The 26,047-nt window shown below is 37.7% G+C and overlaps 1 protein-coding gene across 1 annotated transcript in view; it reads right to left on the bottom strand.

Moving 5' to 3' along the window:
- Positions 1-1,960: 1,960 nt before the first annotated feature.
- PAK2 (p21 (RAC1) activated kinase 2) overlaps positions 1,961-26,047 on the bottom strand; it is a 127,681-nt gene continuing 103,594 nt past the window's right edge. Inside the window, exons 9-15 of the mRNA XM_077767696.1 lie at positions 23,699-23,747; positions 23,110-23,222; positions 22,094-22,211; positions 20,441-20,540; positions 17,621-17,817; positions 6,468-6,605; positions 1,961-6,015 (exon numbers count right to left, since the gene is read on the bottom strand). Coding sequence (XP_077623822.1) covers positions 5,929-6,015; positions 6,468-6,605; positions 17,621-17,817; positions 20,441-20,540; positions 22,094-22,211; positions 23,110-23,222; positions 23,699-23,747 — 802 coding nt within the window. The 3' untranslated portion in view covers positions 1,961-5,928. The remainder of the gene's footprint in view (positions 6,016-6,467; positions 6,606-17,620; positions 17,818-20,440; positions 20,541-22,093; positions 22,212-23,109; positions 23,223-23,698; positions 23,748-26,047) is intronic.

Below are 26,047 nucleotides of genomic sequence, written 5' to 3'. Positions count from 1 at the left end.
AGAATGGGATGGTAGAGAGCACCAAATTCTCAACTGCCACAACAAGTTACTAAAGTAAAATATAGGAATGTCAAGAAATACTTGTATAAGTATATAATTTAGAAATATGAAGANTCATGACCTAAGCGAAAGTCGGACGCTTAACCGACTAAGCCACCCCGGCGCCCCAAAACAGCTCATTGTTTAAAGTGGAATCCTTGTGGAGCTGGACTTGGGGTGGGGAGTTTAAAGCTGGGGGCTGGCACTGTTTATTATAACTCCTTTGAGATTATTTGGATTTTTAATCTATGTACATTGCTTTGTTAAGAACAAAATAAGTAGTCCTAAAGAGACATTTCCCTTCATCTCCTTTTTGAAAGATAAAACTTATTAATTTAGCATAAAAAAATAACTCCCTAATTTAAAAAAGCCATAAATGTCAAAAATATCAAGGTAGTAGTAAAGCATGCATTAAGCTCCTACAAATAGTGTTTTAATTAAAAAATTTTTTAATGTTTATTTTTGAGAGAGACAGAGCACAAGCGGGGGAGGTGCAGAGAGTGAGGGAGACACAAAATCTGAAGCATCTCCAGGCTCAGCACAGAGCCAACACGGGGCTTGTACTCACAAACCATGAGATTTTAACACTTAACCGACTGAGCTACCTAGGTACCCCTCCTACAAATCGTGCTTTTTAAGTCATCCAGGCATTCCTGAACCTTTCTTGGTCAAGTGCTTTAAACATTTTCTATAATTAAAGATTTACAAAGCACTATAGAGCTTTATAGTGTAACATATTTCAATATATAAAATTTATATATTGTTATATATATTTTTAAATATATAGTGTAACATATGTGTATATATGTATATATACATATATGACTATTTTTTTAATTTTAAGTAGGCTTTACACCCAGTGCAGAGCCCAATGCAGGCCTTGAACTCATGACCCTGAGATCAAGACCTGAGCTGAGATGAAAAGCCTGATGCTTAATCAGGTAAGCCACCCAAATGCCCATAAAAAATATACTTTAAGCAGTCATTACCTATATCCCACTCCATGCTAAGAAATGTATAATCTTAGTTTGATAGTGAACCCTCTATACTGCAGCTGTTCTCCACATTAGGGTATCCAACATTCCATATGAAATGTGGATAATGATGTTATGCCTTAAAGTTTTTACACTTTTAAAGCTCTCTTGGTAGGGCACCTGAGTAGCTCAGTTGTTTAAGTGTCTGACTCGTGATTTTGGTTCACATCAGGATCTTACACTTTGTGGGACTGTGCCCCTAGTTGGATTCTGCACTGTAGAGCATGGAGCCTGTTTGGGATTTTCTCTCTCCCCCCTTTCCTCCCTTGCTTGCATAAGCACATGTGCTCTCTCTCTCAAAATAAACAAACACATATAAAAAAGATCTCTTGGTATATTTAACACAGAAATGCTGGTAAGATTATTATTACTTCAGTGAGGTAAGCATTAGAATTTCAGGCCAAGTTATAGGAGGTATTCAGATGGATAAGAAATGTTTTCCTGAGTTTGAAAGCCAGAACGTTTACAAGAAAGGTATTCTAGGGGCACCTGGGTGGCTCAGTTGGTTGAGTATGACTCTTGGTTTTGGCTCAGGTGATGATCTCAAGGTTTGTGAGTTTGAGCCCCACACTGGGCTCTATGCTGACAGTGTGGAGCCTGCTTATTCTCTCCCTCTCTCTCTGCTCCCTCTCAATATAAACAAATAAACTTAAAAGAAGAAAAGGAATGTATCCTAAACCTGACTTAAAAGAGGGAAGGTTCATGCTTACAAACCATACATTTCCAGAAACTTTTCTAATTGGGAGCTCTGTAAGACATTCAAAATGGTGCCATGTTTAAGAAACATTTATCCTTACAAGTAGTAGGATGCTTTTTGAAAATCTACTGTTTACTCTTTTAAACTATTCTGATCTAAAGAAAGAACTGAAGTTTAAGAAAGGGGAAAATGAACATAAAAAAATGTTTATTTCTAGCCCTGAAAGAACAAAATTATTGAACAAAGTCATCAAATACAGCAGTTAATGTCAATGTAACAATTAAATAATTGAATGGGATTAAATTAAAAATAAAAGTGAATATAAAATTTGAAGACAAAACAGAAAAGACAAGCTACTTTCACTTAATTCCATTTCTATCTACCAAAATAAGGGGGGAAACGCAACACATTTCTACCAAAGATGTCCAATTCCAAATAGTATCCTTTTTCTTAATACAGAATGAAAATTTGTTGACAAAATTCTACATTTTTTTCTTCCTTTCACTGGGCAACACTGTAGAATGGTGAGTAAAAAGGACCTCAACTCTCTCAAGGCCAGGCCAGTGCTTGATTCTTTGCAATTCCCACAATGTCTACCACAATGTTTTTGCCAAAGTGGTCAATATACGTGTTGAGTGATTAAAAAAAGTGTGTGTGTTTTTTTTCCTTTCTTATACATACACACATACACATGCTGCGGGAAAACTAATTTTAAATGTTTAGCTATCTACTGTGGAAGCAATGGGAACATGGAAGACAATCTTTATTTAACCATGAAATTCTACTATCAAAAACCCAAAAGGAGTATGAATCTGGATTTTAGCTATAATTCTATAATGATTTTTTAACATTTCACTGGATATGGATCTTATTATACTTAAAGGTTTTAAATTAAGAAAACTGGTGCAAATTGTTTAAGCACCGATTTTTTTCTAACTAACTATACCTACAGCCCAATCAGATCTAAAATTGTTCTGGCTAGAATACAGTATATATAAACAGACATGTATTTATGTGAGCCCTATAAGGAAATACTCATAGGTAGTTTTAAATTGCTTATTAAAGGCACAGGTTCATTTAGGACTGGTGTAACTAGATACATTTTAAGCAGCTTAATACGTGTGGAAGGGAAGAGTATTCTATGAGCCAGGCACTCAACACACAAATATAGTTGTGTTAGCTCTGGTTTCTTACGCTATCACAACCACTCTAATTGTTTAGTATACTAAGTAGGATAACATATTCAGTATTTTCATGGTTTCCCAGTTTTAACTGTCCCTAAAAGCAGCAAAAGGAACAAGAGGAGAAGGAAACTTTAAGACCACTAAAAAGTCTGAAATATAATAAATAAGTACTATAGTTATATTGTTCTAATAACACAAGAGGAATACTCAGGTAACTTTTAGATTTCAATGGGAATCTTCATTCTAAAGTGAGGACAAAAAGGGTGAATTCAAAAGGTAGTTATTAAAAAAAAATGAACTTGATTCAGATATAATTTTCTTTTAACAAGATCTGAACATTTTAATTTAAAATTAACTAATAAATCACAATTTCATATTGCTTTTAGGATTATTTTGTTTAAAAATGACACGTTTCAGAATTAACCAAAGTATATTTCTATTACAAGTTAGTTTATCCAAGTAAGTAAAGAATAAACCACAGTGTAGCTCCCTTAACCTAGGAGTCAGATTTTAATGACAAAGTCCGTTGCCAGCAATGGACATGCAGGTAACCCTCAAAGAAGTTGTAAATACAAATCCCAGACTGCTTCTATAAACTGAAAAGACCTTTGTTGAGTCACAGGTATAAAAATGGGGCACTGGCACTGAATTGAAGGAATATGGTCTTTACGACATATGTATAGAAGGGCCTTCTAGAGTGGTCACGAGGATCACAGTCTTAACGTCTAGTTGGTTTTCTACTTCACTGGTAGCATCTTCTTTATTGTAATCCATCCAAACAACTATTTACACAGAATGTTCAAATCTGAAACTCAACAGGCACTATAGATTTTCATCAGAAATAAACCAGCTTGTTTCTGTAAGTTAATTTAGTAATAGCTGTAGGTGGCCAATATAACCCAAAGAAAAATGAAATCAAGAATCAAACTGGGGGCGCCGGGGTGGCTCAATCGGTTTAAGCGCCCGACTTCGGCTCAGGGCATGGTCTCGCAGTTTGTGAATTCAAGCCCCGTGTCAGGCTCTGTGCTGACAGCTTGGAGCCTGGAGCCTGCTTCAGATTCTGTGTCTCCCCTGTCTTTTTGCCTCTCCCCTGCTTACTCTGTCTCTCTCTCTCTCTCAGAAATAAACTTAAAAAAAAAAAAAGAAAGAATCACACTGAAAACAGAGACCATTTAAGTGTTCTAGGTAAAAGTTCCACTAATTATTTTACACACTTTTGTGAAAACCTTGCATTATCAATAAAAAAACCAGCCATTTCTATCCTTGTATCTTAACATAGATGTGATGAAAATGATAGCACATAAAATTCTACTAGTTCCCTTAAAGTAATCAAAATTATTTGTATTGATGATCTGTACTACTGCAGGGTGGCAAGTAGGTGCGAAGCTAATTAGGAGTGTTGCTGGGAACAAAATGCCTGAACCAAACCAGATTTTTTTCTTTTGTGAGGCTTGAGAGATGACACTACTTCCACAAGAAAACAATGAAAAATAAAGAGAGAACAAAGGAGGGGACAGAAGGGGAGGGGAGAAGAAAGGGCACTCTCATAATTAATGCTACAGGTCACAGACCCTCTTAAAAACTTTAAAATAAAAAAAGTATTGCTATCAACAAGCATATTTCATTTTTCCTCTTCTTTTTTTTACATAATTATTACTTTTTTTTTTTTTGAAAAAAATCTAGAGTAACTCAACATCTCAAATAATCCACAAATTTATCAAGAACTTTGTCACGTAAGTTCTCACAGACAGGAAGTACTGGGTTGGGAACAATATTTATAACAAACCTCCACAGTTTACTGGTCAGAAGCCGCATCTCGATGTAACTGTCATTTCTCTTACATGAGCAGAAGCTTATCTAATTATTTTAGAGTTCTCACTTTGTTTCTGCTAGCTCCAGATATTTTTCTCCTTTAAATGGAAAAAAAATTAACTTTTAAATTCTGAAAATTCAATGGTTATTAGATTTACCGAAGGGAGAGGGGTGGAATAGGGTGAGAGTTAATTAAAAAACAAACTAACTAAAATTACAACATATACAGAAAGTTATTTCCAAAATGAAAGGAAAAAAGGGGGAAGGGCAAAGCAGCACTACCAACCAGTCACAAAGCCCAAGTTGGAACAAGAAAGAGCAAATAACTTTGGTTCCTAAAGCCCAATCTGAAGAGGATGCAGTTAGAAAGGAAACAAAACTGTAAGGATGTATAATCAATGGGATTCTTTTTCTGTCTCAATGATTTAGTTATAAATATAGATTATTAGTCTCTCTATACATGTAACAAGTGGCAAACAACTCACTACCATGAAATTTCTAAAACTGACTCTTTCACATTGTTAAAAAAGGTAAAAATCACGTATTTTTCTTCCCTCCCTTCAGTTCAAATTATGAACTGAAATACTACATGTAATAATAGCTGGCCCTAACTTCTATACAAAGCTAAATGATTTTGAGCTCCTTTGCCAATATAAGGAGCTACATTAATTTTTATTACATTTGCCTCAAATTTAGGCTCAAGAAAAATTTCTCAAAGCAACTCAAAAAGAGCATTCAAGGGGAAAAAAGGCTATGGAGAGAAAAGACTAGCAGTTGAAACAAATACTCTTGAAAAACTCGAATCTGCCATTCAAGTATTGAAAATACCCCCACAAAAAGGACAATGAATGGGATCCACCACAATGAAATCAGCAAAATGAAATGCAAATCTCAAGCATGATAAATGGCCCTAATGGGCTGTCTGCTGAATCACTAGCCTTCAGTCCACAATTCCTTTTGGACCCTATAAAGAAGGGATTCAATGGAAAGTTGTCATTCCGTTTTGTAATTTTCTCTTGGTTGTCTTCAGGAAGCAATCGTTTGCTTTTTCCTCCATGTTATGCAGACCATTTCTTTAAACCCCAAAAGAGTAATAATTTTCATATATTAAAAGATTTCTTTTAGAAAACGGAAGAAAGACTACAAGGCCACGGGAATGATGCTAACGGTTACTCTTCATTGCTTCTTTAGCTGCCATGATGAGTGGTGTCAAGCTGGACAATGGTTTGGCCAGTTTCAGGAAGGGATGCTGCCAGAAATAGGGGGAAAGATGTATGAACATCATCAGTTTAGAAGCTAAATATTTCCTTTCAATTAAACCCCAAAGACTATTTTATGGATTATAATTTAACAAACACATATTTCAGTATGTGTATAAAATCAACATAATCAATATATCAATTTTATAGCTGAAATCAGTCTTTTTAGTTCATCTAATATTATAAAATCTCACCTAAATGACCCAGATATCCACACCAGCAATGGACTTGTCTGAGAACTTACAACATGCACAAACCCATATACCTAATTTTAGTATTAAAGCTATGTTATTCTAGCAGATACAATCCTAAACTGCAGCAGCTGTGATGTTGCTGGTAATAAATGAAGATCAAAATGTTAATTATTAACCCTATGTAAACTTTCTGTTGGTTACTCAAAAAAGTCAACTTTACCCCAAAACAGTATTATTTCCAAATTCACCTGTAACAATTCTTTGGCCGAACCCCTTTTCTCCACATCCATTTCCAAACAACGGTTTAAGAAATCCCGAAATATTGGGGAAAGTTTCTCCGGATTCTGAAGTTCTGGGGTTCCATTAGTTGCTATCAGGTACAAGGCCTAAAAACAGAAGAACATCTTTGATATACTTAAGGTAGCACAACACAGTGAGACAGCATTTTATAAACTTTATGAATCTTTTACTTAATTTTTTTTAAAGATTTTTTTTTTAATTGCGGCGCCTGGGTGCCTCAGGCAGTTGAGTATCTGACTCTTGATTTCGGCTCAGGTCATGATCTCATGGTTTGTGAGTTTGAGCTCCGTGCAGGGCTCTGTGCTGATAGCTCAAAGCCTGCTAGGGATTCTGTCTTCTCTCAATCTCTCTGACACTCCCCTGGCAGCCGGGGGTGGGGAGAGACAATCAACAGAAATACTAAATTGAGGGGCGCCTGGGTGGCTTAGTCGGTTAAGCGTCCGACTTTCGCTTAGGTCATGCTTAGGGCATGATCTCGCGGTTCGTGGGTTCGAGCCCCGCGTCGGGCTCTGTGCTGACTGCCAGCTCAGAGCCTGGAGCCTGTTTCAGTCTGTGCCTCCCTCTCTCTCTGCCCCTCCCCTGCTCACCATGTCTCTCTCTCTCTCTCTCCTCGAAATAAATAAAAAACATAAAAAAAAAAAAGAAATACTAAATTGAAGTTTAGTGTTATTTCTGCCTATTTGTTTCAGATATTTTCCCTTAACTTTTGGTATTTTTAAATGTTTATTTTGAGACAGCACACATGGGGAGTGGCAGAGAGAGAGAAAGACAGAGAGAGAGAGAGACAGAGAGAGAGACAGAGAGAGAGAGAGAGAGAGAGAGAGAATCCCATGCTTGCTCCACACCCAGTGCAGAGTCTGACAAGGTGTTCGGTCTCACGACTGTGAGATCATAACCTGAGCTGAAGTCAGATGCTTAACCAACTGACCCATGCAGGTGTCCCCTTTATTTTTAGATGTTACATTCTCCTAATTTCTTTTTCACTTTTTTTTTTTTTTAACATTTATTTCTGAGAGACAGAAAGAGGCAGAACATAAGCAGGGGAGGGGAAGAAAAAGAATGAGGCCCAGAATCCGAAGCAGGCTCCAGGCTCTGAGCTGTCAGCACAGAGCCCAATGCGGGGTTTGAACTCAGAAACCCTGAGATCATGACCTGAGCCGAAGTCAGATGGTTAACTGACTGAGCCACCCAGGTGCATCTCCTAATTTCTTTTTCAAAAATTAGCTTCATCTTTTTGGGGAGGGATTATAATAAATGTAATAATATTGGTAAAAGAACTATAATACCTAAGGGTAGAAAGGAAAATGAGCACAACCTCAATATCCACATATAGCATCCATTTACCTTTCTCAAGTCACACCAGATTTTAAAACAATGGGACTACTTGAAACTTTTTTTTTTTAAAGTAGCCATATCTATAAAGCTATTGATGGAACAGGCAGAACATGGAGGATTTTGAGGGCAGTGAAAATACTATGTATGGTAATGGACATATGTTATTATTCATTATACATTTATCCAGACCCACAGAATTGTACAACACTTGTGTACCCTACTGTTACGGGCTCTGGGTGATAATGAGGTGGTAATGTAGGTTCACGGAAAGTGGAATGTACCCTCTGATGGGGGATGCTGACAATGGGGGAGGTTCTTACATTAATTAATACAATTAATTACATCAATTAATTAATTACATTAATACACTTTTACAAGTGAAGGACCACTACTGATATACTTTCATTAAATGAAAGTCTAAGGCTTACGCTGGCGTTCACTCTTTGCGGTGTATAGTTCTAATGATTTTGACAAATGCACACTGTCATGTTTCTGACATTATAGTATCCTACAGAATAATTTCACTGTCCTAAAAATCTCTTGTGCTCCACCCATTCATCTTCCCCATCCCATCTCTGCAAACATCTAGCAACCACATATCATTTTAATTCTCTATAGATGAAATCACGTCTTCTAAGGTGGTTGTACCATTTTCCATCCCCATCAGCAATAAAGGAAAGTGCCCACTGCTCCACATTCTCACCAGCATTTAGTATCATCATTAAAAAAATTTTTTAAGGCCATTCTAATAGGTGTGTATCTTAGTGTTGTTTTAATTTTGCAGTTCCCAATAACATGACGTTGAACATCTTATAATATGCTTATCTACCAACTGTGTATCTTCTTTAGTTGTCTATGGAGATCTTTTGTCCATTTTTACATTAGGTTGTTTATTTTCTTATTGGTGAAGTTTGAAGGGTTCTTTAATATTTTGATCATCTAATGGGTGTTTTGGAAATATTTTCTCCCAGTCAGTGACTTGTCTTCTCATCCTCTTAATAATGTCCTTGTCAGAAAGGAGATTCTAATTTTAATAAAGTCCAATTTATTCTTTCATGGATCATGCTTTTTGATGTTCTATCTAAAAACATTGCCAAACCCAAGGTCACCTAAATTTTTTCCCGAATTATTTCACATTTCTGCTGTATCACCAAATTGCCATCAGAAAAGGATACGGACACTCAAGCCATCAGGACATGAGTGTGCCCTTTTTTTTTTTTTTTTTTTTTTGCTACCTGAGTTCACTCCTCTTTATGTGATACCTTCAAAATTTTCATTTACCAATGACATGCTAAGACATTACCTGAGATAGCAATTCAAGTGAAGATCCTCAGGCTGTCGAGGCCACATACTTCCATCAGAGGGGGGTCAAGAGGGAAGCCCATAAAAACAAGCACTCCTGTCAAGTATGCCTTCTCTCCAAACGCTTAACAGCCATTTTTCTACCTTGAAATAAATCTTATTACCTTCTGTATCTGCATTCATGCTACTGATTACAAGCAGCGCAGACTCCCAGCCATTCCTGCAGCTTCTATACTCTCGTGTCCACGTGGCTCTGCACACTCCCCTCTCTGCCTTCATTTTTTCATATACCACTGGCCCTCCTTTTCTGAACTGTTCTCCTCTGACAAACTGCCTCATCCACAGTGCTCTCTAGGAGTAGCCCAGTCCCTTCCAGCCCTTTTGTACCACTGCACCTAGAGAAGGGGTGTCCTTGTGGCTCCTCATTGCCGGGAGACCTCTGCCTGCCTCCTCCGGAACTCCCCGGCTTTCAAACTCATCTGCCTGACTTTGTTTCAAACATCTACCAACACTGTTATCATCTCTAACACTGCTCACAATTCAGAGCGATTTCAGTAGCTACAAAGATGTCTGTGACAGTTCCTTGACCTCCTCTTTTCCCACGCTCATGTGCTTTGGCCTCCCTTGGTCACACAAGCCCATGGTCACAGCCTGTGCCTCATCAGTACCCATGACTGCAACTCTGAAATCACAGTTGCTGTCCACCTGCTACCTTCTTCTTTCTGAACACCAAAACACTGGAATCCTTTGACTCCACTAAACCTAAATAAATCCCACTGATCTTCCAGTGTTCATTATTCATTATTATTATTGAATTATTATTCATTATTGATTATATAATCACTTTGACCCTCTTGCACTCCTAGCAATCACTTTGCTACACATTAAACTTGGCCTGCTCTTTGCTTGTACCTCTGCAGCTAAGGACAGCAGAAGAAAAAGATAGATGCCTACTGACTGGCATCATTAACCTCAGAAAGGCCCTTGGTGCTTCCAGCACTCGTACTATAGATTTCCCTATTTCACTCCTCCTCCCACTCTGGTTTCTGTTTCAGGACACTCACCATACATTACATTTCGTTGTCATGTCTCCTTGGGCTCCTCTTGGCAATGACACTTTCTCAGACTTTCTTTGCTTTTGATGACTTTGACAGTGTGGAGTATTACCAGGTTTTATTTCATAAAATGCCTTCTACTGGAATTTGATGTTTTCTTCATGATTAGGGTGAGAATATGTGTTTTGGGAAGAAGCAGTGTCACAGAGTGTCACTTTCATTGGATCGTATCAAAAGTACATACTATCAAAATAGTTTATGACTGTTGATGTTGACTTTTTCACCTGGCTGAGGCAATGCCTGTCAGGCTTTTTTCTGTTGCAAAGTTAGTCTTCTCCTTTCTTTTCTTACTGTGCTCTTCAGAAGAAAATCACTCTGTGCAGTCTATACTTAAGGAGTATGGAATTATGCTCCATTGCTCTTAGGGTGGAACATCCACACAAATTATTTGAAATTTTTCTGCATGAGAGTTGTCTCTTCTGCCCATTTATTTATTCAATTATTTACTTATATCAGCATGGACACATAAATATTATTTTATACTTTGAATTATTATCCCTTTATTTTGTCCACAAACTGTTGCATCTTTGGCCACTGGAGCTCTTTTAAGTTGGCACCTTGCCTTTTTGACAAACCCGTCAATGTGGGCTCTTCTCTTTAACTCGGTATATTTATGATTCTGTTTTATCTCCTTAGCTGAATTTTATTAGGTGTAATTCTTTCATAATTTTAGGGTTTGCTTAAGAGGTGAGGGCATACATCTTTCAATTTTCACAATTGTCAGAATATTACACCAGACTACAACAATCTTATGGGTGTCCTCCTCAGCCTTATGCTTTTGTTACCATTTTTACTTGTACATATTTTTTTTCTCCCCCTTCCATTATTATTTTGATGTAAAGAGTTTTATCATTTACTTGTTTAAATGTTTATTTTATATTTGAGAGAGAGAGACGGAGCATGAGCAGGGGAGGGGCAGAGAGAGATGGAGAAAGAATCTGAAGCAGGCTCCAGGCTCAGCAGAGAACCCAAAGCAGGGCTTGATCTCACGAACCTCAAGATCATGATCTGGGCTGAAGTCAGACGCTTAACCAACTGAGCCACCCAGGTGTCCCAACTGTTTTATCTTAAAGATATTTACATAAGAGGGGCGCCTGGGTGGCTTAGTCGGTTAAGCGTCCGACTTTTGCTTAGGTCATGATCTTGTGGTTCGTGGGTTCGAGCCCCGCGTTGGGCTCTGTGCTGACTGCCAGGTCAGAGCCTGGAGCCTGTTTCAGTCTGTGACTCCCTCTCTCTCTGACCCTCCTCTGCTCACGCTGTCTCTCTCTCTCTCCTAGAAATAAATAAAACATTAAAAAAAAATAATTATAAAAAAAAGACATTTACATAAGAAAAAAATTGTATTTATTTACTCACATAGTTAACACTTCTAACACTCCTCATTTCTTTGTGTGGAGCTATATTACCGTTTTCTTTCTGCTTGAAAGATTTCTTTTAATATTTCTTGTAGTGTAGATCTGCTGATCATAAACTCTTTCAGTGTCTATGTTTGAGAAAAATCCTTATTTCACCTAAATTTTTAAAAGATATTCATTGGCTGCAGAATTCCTGAATGACTAATTTTTCTCCAAAACTTATTACACATATATTAGAACACCTAAAGTTATCTCACAGCTCACTATCTCTACTTCACTTCTTCAAAAACTTATTTTGGATAGCTTCTATTACTTTGTCTATGATTATATTAATCATTTTTCTGCAATGTATAACCTGCTGTTAATTCAATCCCAAACTACACTGTAGTTTCTATCTATAAGTTTAATTTGGGCTTTGAAAAAATATTCCTTTGAAATGCCTCTGCTCTTAAAAACTGCTTTAATGCTTTTGTGTACTCTTTTATATGTGTCACTTCTGGTCTGTTGCAACTGATTGATTTTTCTCATTATGGGTTGTACTTTCCTGCTCTTCTGCCTCCCTGATAAACTCTGATGGTATATTTCTGTATTCTTTTAAATATTTTTGAGCTTTGTTCTGCAATAGTTACTTGGGAACAGATCTCTTTGGGTCTTGTTTTTAAGATTTGTTAGGTGGTACCACAGCAGCACATAGTCTAGGGGTAATTATTTCCCATCACTGATACAGGACTCTTTTGAGTCTTCATGCAATATCCTGTGAATTACAAGGTTTTCCACTGTGGCTGACAGAAGCAGGAACTACTCCCAGCGTCTGTGTGAGCACCAAGCACTGTTTTCTCCAGTCTTATCAGATGGGTCCCCTGACCTTGGGTAGACTCTTCATTCATATACACCAATCTCTACTGAATACTCAAAGGGGACTTCACAGATATCCAGAATCTTCTATGAAGCTTTCTCTTCTCCTGTTCTCTCTCTTGTAAACTCCAGCTGCCTTATTCTCCCCAAACTCTCAAGGAGGCCACTGTGTTCCACCTGGGCCCTCCCTCCCTATATATGGCCTAGAAATTTTCTTAAGACATTAAGCTGGAGTCAATCACAGGGCTCACCTCAAGTCTTTCCCACTTTTGGAGATCACTGTTCTTCATTGTATTATGTCCAGGGTCTTGCAAACCATTGTTTCACATATTCTCATTTTTTTGTTGTTGCTCCTTTTGGCAAGCATGGTTAATTTGGTGTCTGTTATTCCATGTTGACAGGAAGCAGAAGTTCCTGCTTGCCAAGTTTCCATCAATTATATCCACATTGCCAAGTTAGCCCTCATTTTACTTGACGTAACTGTAGTTTCCGATGAGCTGATGCCTCCCTCACTTTTTGTGTGAAGATTCAAGGGCATGTGTTTATTTTGGTTTTATGTACCTCTCCAGCCATTCCTTATTGATCTGCCATATCAACTGTTGACTATGGAATGAATGCCTCAGGATGCAAGCTGAGTTTTTTCTACTGTCCGTCTATGCCTACTTGGCCTGGTGATCTTATCTAGCTGAATAGCTTTAAATAATTTCTATAGCTAACAAGTCTCAATTTTACATCTCTGGCCTGATCCTAGAGTGGCATACCCAACAGCCTATTCAACATATCCACCTGGATGTCTTAATAGGCATCACAAATTTAGCATGTCTAAATCCTCCTGATCTCCCACCTGCCACCCCACATGCCAATCTACTTGCAGTCTTCCCCATTTCAGTTAAGGTGAACCTGAATTTCACCATTCCAGTTGTTTAGGCCAAACTCTTGGCTCCTCTCTTCTTCTCTCCCCCAGGTAGGCTCTCTTTTCCAAATACATCCAGAATCTAACTACTTTTCCTCACCTCTACTTATACCATTCTGATCTGGGATACCATCATGTCTTGCCTGGATTACTGCAACAGCCTTCTAACTGGTCTTCTTGTGTCTGTTTTTACCTCACTTGAAAATCTTTTCTCAAAAAAGTAGCCAGAGTGATCCTGTTAAGATGTAAGATAATTTCACTTCTCTGCTCAAAACTCTCCAATGGTTTGCCTGTCTCACTTATGAAGAAGCCAGAATTCTATCTTTTTTTGATGTTTATTTATTTGAGGGAATGTGTGCTCATGTGCACAACTGGGGGAGGGGCAGGAAGATAGGGAGAGAGAGAATTCCAAGGAGGCTGTCAGTGCAGCGCCAAACCAGGGGTTCAGTCTTATGAACCATGAGATCATGACCTGAGCCAAAATCAAGAGTTGGATACTCAATCAACTGATGCACCCAAGTGCCCCCAGAATTCTTATAAAGGCCTAATGAAGCACTATCCAGTCTGGTCCCATTTCTCCACTGATCTTTTTCCTCCTGCTGTGTGCTCCCTGCACACTAGCTCTGGAGGAATCTTCAATGTGCCTTTGCATGTGCCATGAATGTTCTTCCCTTAGGTACCTCAGTACAATTTTCTTATCTCCTATGTTCAAATATGACCTCAGTGAACCACTGTTGTGAAATCAAGCGCTCTGGACTCCCTCCAACCAGTCCTGGCACTTAGGACACCACCATTTAATATATTATATATTATTTGTACTTATTTTGTTTATTGTTTCTCTCTACCTTCTATGAAGGCAGGAATATTTGTTGGTAGACAGCACCTTGTATGGTGCCTACCACAGAGCAGGTACTTGAATCAATATTTATTAAACAAAGATTTTAAAAACTGTTCCAAAGTGTTCTAAAACTTGTCACCTCTATTAGAGTACTGTAAATGCTTCCTTGAACTGGAATCTTTGCAAAAGCATTCAGGAAAAAGAGCAGAAAAATCCAAAGCCACCTAGACGGGGCCTCTCCTATACATACCCGTTACCTTGGCCTCTAGAGACCATTTTATAACAAGTCCAACTTATTTGGAAAAAAAATGGAAAAAAATTTCTGGCAATAAGCCTATACTAATATATGGTAATTTAAAACTTTAAAAATTGCTTCATTGAGATATAATCCACGTACTATAAAAATCACCATTTTTTTTCTTTTTAATGTTTGAGGGAGAAGGAGAGAGAGAGAGAGAGAGTCAGAGAGAGAGAGAGAGACAGAGAGAGAGGGAGAGAACATGGAAGCAAGGGAGGGACAAAGAGAGAGGGAGACACTGAATCTGAAGCAGGCTCCAGGCTCTGAGCTGTCAGCACAGAGCCCAACATAGTGGTCAAATCCATGGACTAAGAGATTGACCTGAGCCAAAGTTGATGCTTAACTGACTGAACCACCCAGAACCCCCCCCCACCCCCCAAATCACCTTTTTAAAGTGTAAAATTCATGGGGCACATGGGTGGCTCAGTTGGCTAAGTGTCCAACTTTTGATTTTGGCTCAGGTCATGATCACCTGGTTTGTGAGTCTGAGCCCCAACTCAGGTTCTGCACTGGCAGTGAGAAGTCTGCTTGGGATTCTTTCTCTCCTTCTCTTTCTAACCTTCCCGTTTGCATGTGCGTGAGAGTGTGTGTGTGCGCACGTGCGCGCGCACACACACACACACTCTCCCTCTCTCTACAAGAATGAATGAATGAATAAAGTGTATAATTCGGTGTCCTTAATATATTCACAAGGTTGTACAACCATCACAACTGTCTAATTCCAGAACATTTTTAATCCCTCCAAAAAGAATACCCATGTGTATTATTGGCTACTTCCTATTCCTTCTTCTCAGTCCCTAGAAACCATTAATCTTCTTTCTTTATAGATCTGCCTGTTCTAGAGATTTCATATTCTGTTGATCCTCATTACGTACAGATTCCTTATATGTAAACTTACCGACTCATGCCAAATTTATTTGTAACCCTCAAATAAAAACTCTCAGTGCTTCTGTGGTCACTCATGGGTATGTACGGAGAAGTGGAAAGTGAAGTGCTGAAGTGCTGTCTTGTGACCTAAGTGCAAGAAGGCTGTGATGTACATTATGAAGAAAATACATGTTCGGTAAGCTTCATTCAGGCATGAGTTACAGTGCCACGAGTATTCTGGCTGTGAGTTCAGTATTGAATCAACAATATATATTAAAATGGTAAGGGATGCTTGGGTGGTTCAGTCAGTTAAGTGTATGACTCCGGATTTCGGCTCAGGTCATGATCCCCAGGTCATGGGATCAATCTCTGTGTCAGGCTCTGTGTTGTGGAGCTTACTTGATTCTCTCTCTCCTTCTCCCTCTGCCCCATCCCCATGTGCATGTGCTCATGCTCTCTCTCAAAAAAAAAAAAAAGGATATATATATGTGTGTGTGTGTATATATATATATATTTTTTTCTTTAGATGGCTTTAAACAGAAACATACAAAAAGCAAGATTAAACATACAAAAAACATGTATTGATCTGCTGACAGAAATGTGACCAAAGGCTTGCAGGAACCCAACCCTATATTTCCCCTAAAAATAATAGTTCAGTATTTGTTAATTCAGTGTTTGTGGCTTTGCAAAACTTGAATAACAAAAATGGATGGCAAATGGAATCTTACCGTATGTGACCTTTTATGTATGACTTCTTTAATTTAGCATAATGCTTTCATATTTAAAGTTGTAGGTACCTGTACTTCATTACTTTTATTATGACTCAATAATATTCCACTGTAGTGACACACCACTTTTGTTCATCATTCGTCAGGTGACAGACATTTGGGTTGTTTATACCTTTTGACTATTATGAATAATACTGGTATGTACAACTGTGTATAAGTTTTTATGGGGATAAAAACTTTTCTCCAATAAAGGATTTATTTTTAGTTGAGAGAGAGGGATATAGAATGCATGTGGGCAAGTGGGGGTGGGGTGGGGCAGAGAGAGTTCCCAGTAGGCTCTGTCCATGCTGTCAGCCTGGAGCACCACACTGACTTGGGGCTCAAATTCACTAACCATAAGATTGTGACCTGAGCCAAAATCAAGAGTCAGATGCTTAAATGACTGAGCCACCCAAGTGACTTTTAAGTGTCTTGGGTACATATCTAGCAGTGTAATTACTAGGTTATATGGTAACTCAACATTAACTGTTAGATGAGCTGTCACATTATTTTCCAAGTGCTGCACCATTTTACATTTCCACTAGCAATGTATCAGGTTCTAATTTCTTCACACTTACTGTCTATCTTTTTGATTATAGCCATTCTTGAAGGTGTGAAGTGGTATCTTGTTTGGGTTTTGATTTACATTTCTTTAATAACTAATGATAGTAGTAATTTACAAGTAAAAGAGATAAAAAGGGGCACATGGGTGGCTCAGTTGGTTAAGCCTCCAACTTCGGCTCAGGTCATGATCTCACAGTTCGTGGGTTCAAGCCCCGCATCGGGCTTTGCGCTGACTGCCAGCTCAGGGCCTGGAGCCTGTTTTGGATTCTGTACCTCCCTCTCTCTCTGACCCTCCCGTGCTCATACTGTCTGTCTGTCTCTCACTCTCTCTCTCAGAAATAAATAAAACATAAAAAAAACAAACGAACAAACAAAAGAAATAGAGAGAAAGAAGGAAAAAAAAAAACTCCTAAACTCTCCACCTCAGTTATTGGAATATCTAATTGTTTAAAGTCTACTGGCCCCATCTCTAACTCAGGACCCTAACTCTTTTGTTTGAATGTGAGCTTTAACATCACCATCTTCAGTTTTCTCACAGATGCAATCTTGCTTTCCTCTCCTGTGCACTTGGTGGTACAGAATCCAAGGTTTGAAGCTGACAATCTAACGGGTACATCTAGGGACCCTTTGTAGGAAAGTGAGCAAATTCTTACGTGCAAAATTTAAAACCACACAGTTTACTAAAACTCCACAAACTCTTTACCTAACATATTCAACTCAATAACCCAGAAGCAGATAATTTTCAGATGCAGAGTGAGGGCAGAAACTAGGTTATATCAACTTTGTATCTTAAGTTCTTGCTCAGTTTGTGCCTGGCACAATCAGATTCTAAATAAATGTTGCAAAGAAATGTATTTTCCAAAAAATAAGGCTGGTGTTTACTTGGTCTTACCCTCAAGGGATTTTCATTGAGGTACGGAGGCTCTCCTTCTACCATTTCAATAGCCATGATACCCAGAGACCATATGTCCACTTTAGGGCCATAAGCTTTCCGTGTAACCACCTCTGGTGCCATCCAGTATGGCGTTCCAACCATGGTACTTCGTTTGCTCTGCTCAGGGGTGATCTGGGCACAGAAACCAAAGTCAGCTATAAAAAAAAAACAAAAAATGTATCTAGAGTTAATGGTGTCCATGGATTGGGCACAAAGCTCACATTTAAAATAAAAAAGTAAATGAGAATGGGTTTACAAATATATTAATGATGTTACATACTCTTCACTTGTTTACTTTTACTTCCCACAAGCAAAGGACACATTATCAGGAGGTTTTTTTATTCTAAATAACTATCCTAACGGGGCGCCTGGGTGGCTTAGTCGGTTAAGCGTCCGACTTTCGCTTAGGTCATGATCTCGCGGTTCGTGGGTTCGAGCCCCGCGTCGGGCTCTGTGCTGACTGCCAGCTCAGAGCCTGGAACCTATTTCAGAGTCTGTGTCTCCCTCTCTCTCTGACCCTCCCCTGCTCACGCTCTCTCCCTGTCTCTCCTAGAAATAAATAAAAATATTAAAAAAAAAAAATAACTATCCTAAAAATTTTAACAAACTTGAGAAAGGTCTAAGAGAAAAAAGTAAATAAATGTTCAATGGTGAACACCAGAACTAAATTCTATAAAACAGGTAAAGGTCAGGAGGTGGGAACTAATTCTGAAGAAAATAAACAGAAGGTAGAATTACTAAGTATCTGACTTAGCAGACATTCTAGAAAAAGAACAGCCTTAACTACAGCCGTACCTAACAAAGTCCTCGCCAGCATTACTCTACTGCAACTACCTTATATTATAACAGGAGCAGGAAGCCTGGGTAGGATTCAGTGTTTATTTAGTGGGAATATCAGGATGAGAATCTAGAATTTTCTCCTCCCTTCTACAGACCCATTCTACTTCAAAAGTAACTATTGTTAACATTTAGGTTTATAAAGTTTATACTTTTTGTTATGAATTTACATAGTTACAAAAATTACCATGAGCTGCATGGTTTATTTTATCTAATTAGGATACTTTGTAAAGTGCTTTTTATTATTTTTTAAAGCAACCTCTACCCCCATTGTGGGGCTCTAACTCACAAATCTGAGTCAAGAGTCACAAGAGCACCAACTGAGTGCCAGCCAGGGGCTTCAGTAAATTGTTTCTTAAAATTGATTTTTAGAGATTTTTCTACAGTTGTACATTGATCTACCTCATTACTATAATTACACAATATTACAAATTAAAAAGGACTACAATTTATTTTACCATTCCTATACTCTTAGATATTTAAGGTTTTTTTTAAACAATGTTGCAGAGAACAACTTTGCATTTATTGCTGTGCTTGTATTCAGTAATCCTATAGAAAAGCATACTAAAAGAACAATTGTTCCATCAAATCACAATATTTATAGCTAAAATGAGTACTTGTTAACAAACCAGAGATGTTCCAAATATAAGAATTAACATACCTAATCCTTATGATAACTCTATGAGATAGGCATATTTATTAATATTCTCATTTTACTAATTGGGTAACTAAAGCATACATATTTTTAGATAACTTACTCAAGATCATTCATTTAGTATGTGGAAGATCCAAGATAAAACATTATCCAAAAAAGTCTAATTCAGTTTACATGTGTATCCACCAGAAAAGTATTGAGAATGTCCACTTCTAATTTGCCCACTGATTAAGATTAGTAATCTTTTGTTTTTGACCATCTACTAGAACCCTCTTCCTGTGGTTGAATACTCTCTGGAGGAATTATCTTTAAAAAGAGATGTTGAAAAAGGAGCCAAACATTTTAGCAGAACAGAAGGAAAACTTTTTGATTTCTTGATCCAAGAAATGTCTTGAATTTTGCATAGTTGCAGGAAACTCAAGTTCTTCTTGAATCCTCCAGAGGGCCTCATTGAAACTGACAGATTATAGCCAACAGAGAAAAAGGAAGTTTAGGATTTCCCCCCCATGACTCTATCATATCTGATACAGAAGATAATTAGGAAGAGAGGTTTATAGGAATTTTTTTCCCCCTTGTCATCTCTCAGGTCAGGGTCATATAGCACTCTCCCAATTAGGCCCTGCTTTACCAAATCCAAAGAAAGCTGAACAGCATAATGAGAAAGATCTACCCTAACAGACAAGAGAAACAAATTCAAGTTTATCTTTGGAAGACAGCACCAACATTACAACAATCCCAGGTACTGTTCTTCAGTGCTTCACATTTCTAATCCTCAGAAAAATTCTCTCACATAGCTACTCTTATTTTCCTTATTATATAATTGAGAAAATAAACACAAAGAGATTAAGTAACTCATCCCAAAACAGTCAGCAAGGAGTAGCTGATCTGCTATTTAAACCCAATCTGTCCAGTTGAGAGTTCATATTCTTTACCATTCTTTCCCTCCTTCTCCATATATAAAGTCATAAAAATATTAATAGGTTTATTTTTTAAAGTTTATTTTGAGAGAGAGCATGAGTGAGTGAGTGGGGGAGGGGCAGGGCAAGAGGGAGAGAGAGAATTCCATGCAGGCTCTGCACTAATAGCACAGAGCCCAAAGTGGCTTGAACCCAGCTTGAACCCACGAACTGTGAGACCAAGATGGAGCCAAAGTCAAGAGTTGGACACTCAGCCACCTGAGCTACCAAGGTACCCCAATAGAAGGCTTTTTTTGGTTTTCTTTTTTACTTAAACAAAAGGCAGAAGTATCATAACAAATACATGTTATTTCTTCATTTGTTACTCACTAAGTTTAACCGATCCTTCCATTCCCAAAAGCACATTGTCACTTTTGATGTCTCTGTGGATCACTTGATTAGCATGTAAAAACTCCAATGCCTGTAAACACTAAACAAGAAAAATACTTATCAATGAAACAGTTCCTGAAAAGTCCAAAGGAAATTCACATACAGTATTCATGTCCTGAGCATGACTTCAGAAGTCTAATTCAGCCACCAAAAAGTAGGTAAGATCCTGGGAGGTCTAGTTCTATCCAGCTGCTCACTGATGTAAGATGTTTTCTTCATTTCTTTTACAGTGGATTTTACATAAAGCTATACGCACAACCTAGACACCACTGATGGTAGAGTAATTTTCCTCTTATGCTGTGTTTCAGAAAGCACAGAGTCAGAGGTGAGGAAAAACTCACTCCTTCCTTAAATACAGGAACAAGATTAGAGTTTTAAAATCTGCTTGTCCCTATGTTTTTGAATATAAACTGAGTATAAACTATAAACATGGGAAAAGCTGTTCTTTTTCTTACCCCCAATAGTGGAAAACAACAAATAAGGGATGTACATTATGAATAACAATTAAAAATCTCATTCAAAATATTCTACTATTCATTCAAGGAAAAACAGATAAAGTGTGTAATTCTATATTACATTTGCCAAGCATTTAAGCAGATTCTTGAAAAGAACAAATCTTCCCCATAACACTGGTACAAATGAATAGAAACAAATTTGTCCTTCATTTTACTGTTTTCTCTAACTTGCCAATTAGAGAAACTCCTAAAATAATTTTTAAAACAATTATGAGAAGAAATTATTAGAGAAACTAAGTATAAATAGATAAATTCTTTTTTTAAGTTTATTTACTTTGAGAGAGAGAGAGTGAAAGAGAGTGAGTGGAGTAGGGTCAGAGAGAGAGGGATAGAGAGAATCCAAACTCAGGGCTTGAATCTACTCTGGGATCATGACCCAAGGTGAAATCAAGAGTCAGATGCTCAACCAACTGAGCTGCCCAAGTGCCACATATATAGATAAATTCTTAAGTTTTTATTAGCTTTTAAGTGATCAAACATTCTTTGTTAGAGATATCATATTATTAAAATATCATATTCATAGCTATTAAAGAATTTTTATTTCCTTCCCTCCTGAAACAACCAAAAGCTTAGATGTATGGGCAATTTGGCTGAATTCTACTCGCTGAAGCAACAGTATGTCTAAAAATTCATTAATGAATATCAAGAAACAACCAGTTTAACCTTCAATAAATTAATAAGGCCAGAAGCAAACTTAACACTTCAGGTAAACATGTGTCTTGCTTTGCCTGAGACAGTCCATGTCTCCACTGTTGACTGGCCTTCCCTTTCACTCTTAAAAGTACCCTGATTGGCTGCTAAATTTTAATGATCACTCCGCTGAACTTTACCTGTGAGCTGGGCTCTTCAAAAAACCATGTTCTGTTCCAGAATTGCCTTACACATGAAGGAAAGGGTTTAAACTCTCATGTAGGATAAAATGGTATGGGGACAACTTGCAAAGAAGTACATGAAGCAAGTATTTCACATGGTAAAAATTACCTGTGCAAAAAGCTTTCCCCCTGTTTTTTTTTTTTTTTTTTTAACCTCCTGCTTAACTACACATTGCTGTAACTTATCAAAAAGGGGACAAGCTCACCTCTCTGCATACAGCTGCAATCTGTGCTTCATCCATGCAGGTTTCTGTCACAACATCAGTAAGTGATCCCCCAGCAAGGTACTCCATCACCACAAACAATTCATCTCCCATCAGGTAGCTAAAATCATTATGAACACACAAAAAATACTCTTATTTTTAACATCACTCTGAGTACAAGGAATTCAAATGTCAGGCACCCTAATAACAAATATAGGAAGCTGGAAGCTTTGAGAGCCAGAGAGAAAACTGGCAAGCTGCTATGCAACAGCGCAGAAAATTAACTGAGGGTCATTATGATTTTCCTAAGTGACTTGAAAGTTTGCCCATAATTGTGACTTGAGTGTATACATAGATCATTCCAGTTAAAATAACACTGTTAGGGAAATATACTTGGGAAGTTGATTTTTATGAACATGTCCCCCATTACAAGGGCTAAAATCTAAAAAAGTGTGATCTTTTCCCCATTCTAAACAAACTTACACATGGAACTAAGAAAGTCACCTATAATCCTCTATATCTCCAATATAATCACTATTTTGTTTTTTCGATTATTCTTCTTCCATTAACATATATGTAATTGTATATTGTACAATATATAATTTTCTATTCTGCTCTTTGTTCTGCTGTTTAACATCTATTCCAAAATTAAATGAGGTTTTGACACACTATTTGCCCATGAAAGGCAGCATTTAAAATAAAAACTGATCTAAGTTTAAAAAACATGTGGCCAGGCACCTCTGTCAGTCAACACATTAATCATAGCTCATTTCATTAATGTTGCTGCTTGTGATCATTTATAACTAATACAAGCACCAGCAGCAAGGTCCTTCATTTAACTGCTTTCTCTAACTTGCCAAGTGAGATATCTAGAAAAAGGCCTGCTAAACTGCAATGTGCTATTTTCTTTTTACCTCTCCTCCTCCTTCAGGCTTCCTTTTCAGCACGGACATTCTACTCTAATCTTAACTCAAGGGGCTAGCCTCCAACACCAGAAGACTTGAAATATTCGTATTTACCTGTCCAAGAAGTTAACTATGTTGGGATTTTTCAATTCTTTCATCACTAGAATTTCATTAATGATTAATTCCTTCTTTGGCTGTTTCTGTAAATTAATCTGTTTAATAGCAACCTATGAAGGAAAGAGAAATAAGAAAAATCAGAACAAGTGTCTAATTCTCTTGGAAAATTACAAACACCAGTCAGGTAATAATTTAATTTATTATGTATCTATTATATTATACAGTGAGCTTACTCACAGGTAACTTTTACTTCGACACTGGCAATGCATGATGCTTTGTAACACATTGAGGCCAACTACTTTTATATTTCTTCTAAAGCTGCTTAATCAACCCAAGGTTATATCAATGCCAAGAATTAATCCTCTTTTCATTCCAAGCTGAGAAGATAATTTTTTAAATATTTGCTCATTTATGAAACTCAATGCATAATTCTTTTTTCTCCTATTAAGTACTATAAAATTACATAGAGAATTCTTTCAACATATTGAACTGAAAAAGAGATTCCTATTGATTATTCACAGATTTATCTAGTTTCTTCCTATACTAAAAGCTAATGGTAACACCCAAAATATGAAAAAGTAGCTACCTCCTGTCCCAATGCCACATCAGTAGCAGTGAAAACTGTACCAGAAGCCCTAGGGGGAAAAAAAGACACAACCAGATTTAAGGTTTCTAAATCACTATCACTTATACATCTAAAGACTTTATACTTAGAACAACTGCAAAAGGATTAAAGAACATTTAATTACATACCTTCTATTTATCTATTTATTTATTTTGAGAGAGAGAGGGAAGGAGAGGGAGAGTGTGCACACACCAACATAAGTGAGCACAAGAAGGGGAGGGGCAGAGGGAGAGAGGATCCCAAGCAGGCTCTGTGCTGTCAATGCAGAGGCCGACCAGGCTCAATGCCATGACCATAAGGTCATGACTTGAGCTGAAATCAAGAGTAGGATGCTTAGCCAGTGGAGTCACCCATGCACCCCAAAACTTTTAACATGTTTAAACAGGAGTAAAAGCAAAAACAAAAGGGGAAAAAATAAGAAAAAGGTAATCCCTGTGGCCAAAACTTCTGTTAGAAATTTGTCATAAAAAGAAAGAAAAAAGGGATATATACTCATGGATCCATTTCCCTGCTTAAAAGAAACAAAAAAACTACAAATAAGTTTGTAATGTTCTTGTGTGCGCTTTACAAAGGCATCCTCCTTTTTCCCAAAAGTAATCTGTATTTGGTATTTATTCTGTCATTGATGTGTACCATTTCCATGCACTTTCCTACACTTTAATTAGCCATCCAGATCCCCATGTGATTTAATGTTAATTCAACACTGGATTTGGGATAGGTGTTATACTTGCTCATTCATAACAATAATTATTTATATTATTCAATATAATTTATCCACTATCATGCTCAAGAATATTAAGATGATTTTCAATTTTTGTTATTAAACCAGTGATGCAACTACATTTAGTTGTGTGTTTTTTAAAAAATATTTTAGACAGCATGAGCAGGGGAGCAGGGCAGAGGGACAGAGTGAATAAGCAGGCTCCATGCTCAGTGAAGAGCCCGACACTGGGCTGGATCCCACCACTCCAGGATCATGCCCCTAAATTTAGCTTTTTTTTTTTTTTAAAGTTTATTTATTCTGAGAGAGAGAGAGACTGTGCATGTGCACATGAGTGAGGGAGGGGCAGAGTCAGAGAGAGAGAGAGAGAGAATCCCAAGCAGGCTTCGAGCTGTCAGTGCAGAGCTCCATGCAGGGCTGGATCCCACAAACCGTGAGATCATCACCCGAGCACCACTTAAACTTAGCTTTAAGAGAGTCATACATACAAACAAATTCATAAGGAAGTTTTCAAAACAGACTTAAGCTCTCTTTCTAAATTCACAGAACACTTTCCAGAGATTAATAACATTAAAAACTGAAGATGGTCTGGGCCCCTGGGTGGATGAGTTGATTAATCATCTGACTTCGGCTCAGGTCATGATCTCACAGTTTATGACTCGAGACCTGCATCCAGCTCTGTGCTGACAGCTTGAGCTTGGGGCCTGTTTCAGATTTTGTCTCCCTCTGTCTCTGCCCTTCCCCTGCTCATGTGTGCTCTCTTCCTCAAGAAATAAACATTAAAAAAAAAAAAAAAATTAAAGATGGTCATTTGCTCCTAAGCAACAGAAAAAAGTGTAGTTTTCTTTGCATTTACTTTAGAGAGAGATAGAGAGAGACAGACAGACAGACTGAGTGCAAGTGGGGGAGGAGCCAAAAGAGAGGGAGGCAGGATCCAAAGCAGGTTCCAGGCTCTAAGCTATCAGCACAGAGCTTGATGCAGGGCTCGAACCCGTGGACTGCAAGATCATGATGACTTGAGCTGAAGTTGGTGCTCAACCGACAGCTACTCAGATGCTCCAAGTGTAGTTTAAAAATACAAACTACTGGGGACGCCTGGGTGGCTCAGTTGGTTAAGCACCGGACTTCAACTCAGGTCATGTTTTCACAGTTCGTGAGTTCGAGGCTGGCATTGGGCTCTGGGCTGACAGGTCAGAGCCTTGAGCCTGCTTCAGATTCTGTCTCCCTCTGCCCCTCCCCCGCTTGTGCTCTCTCTCAAAAATAAACATTAAAAAATTTTTTTAAAACACAAATTACTGGACAAAATCCGAGTATCAGACTCAAAAATCAATATTCAATGATGTGATTAAATACATGCTTTTATTGCTTATAATCTTGTAGTAAATGTTATTATTTTTTAAATGCATTTGATGGGCAGGGCAATTTCCCCATCTAGTCTCTCAACCACCAATGGGAAATAACATTTAAGAAAAAACAGTGTATGATCACTGTTAAACCGTATAGCCTTTTTAATAGCATGTAGAAATAAATGAATTACAAGAATACCACTCATAGAATACTGTAAGTGTTCAATGTCAACAGGCAAAAAA

Source organism: Crocuta crocuta, unplaced genomic scaffold, assembly GCF_008692635.1.
Source record: "Crocuta crocuta isolate KB4526 unplaced genomic scaffold, BGI_CrCroc_1.0 scaffold45, whole genome shotgun sequence".
Classification (NCBI taxonomy): Eukaryota; Metazoa; Chordata; class Mammalia; order Carnivora; family Hyaenidae; genus Crocuta; species Crocuta crocuta.
The sequence above is the reverse complement of the archived record's forward strand: the minus strand, read 5'-3'. Positions and strand labels throughout refer to the sequence as shown.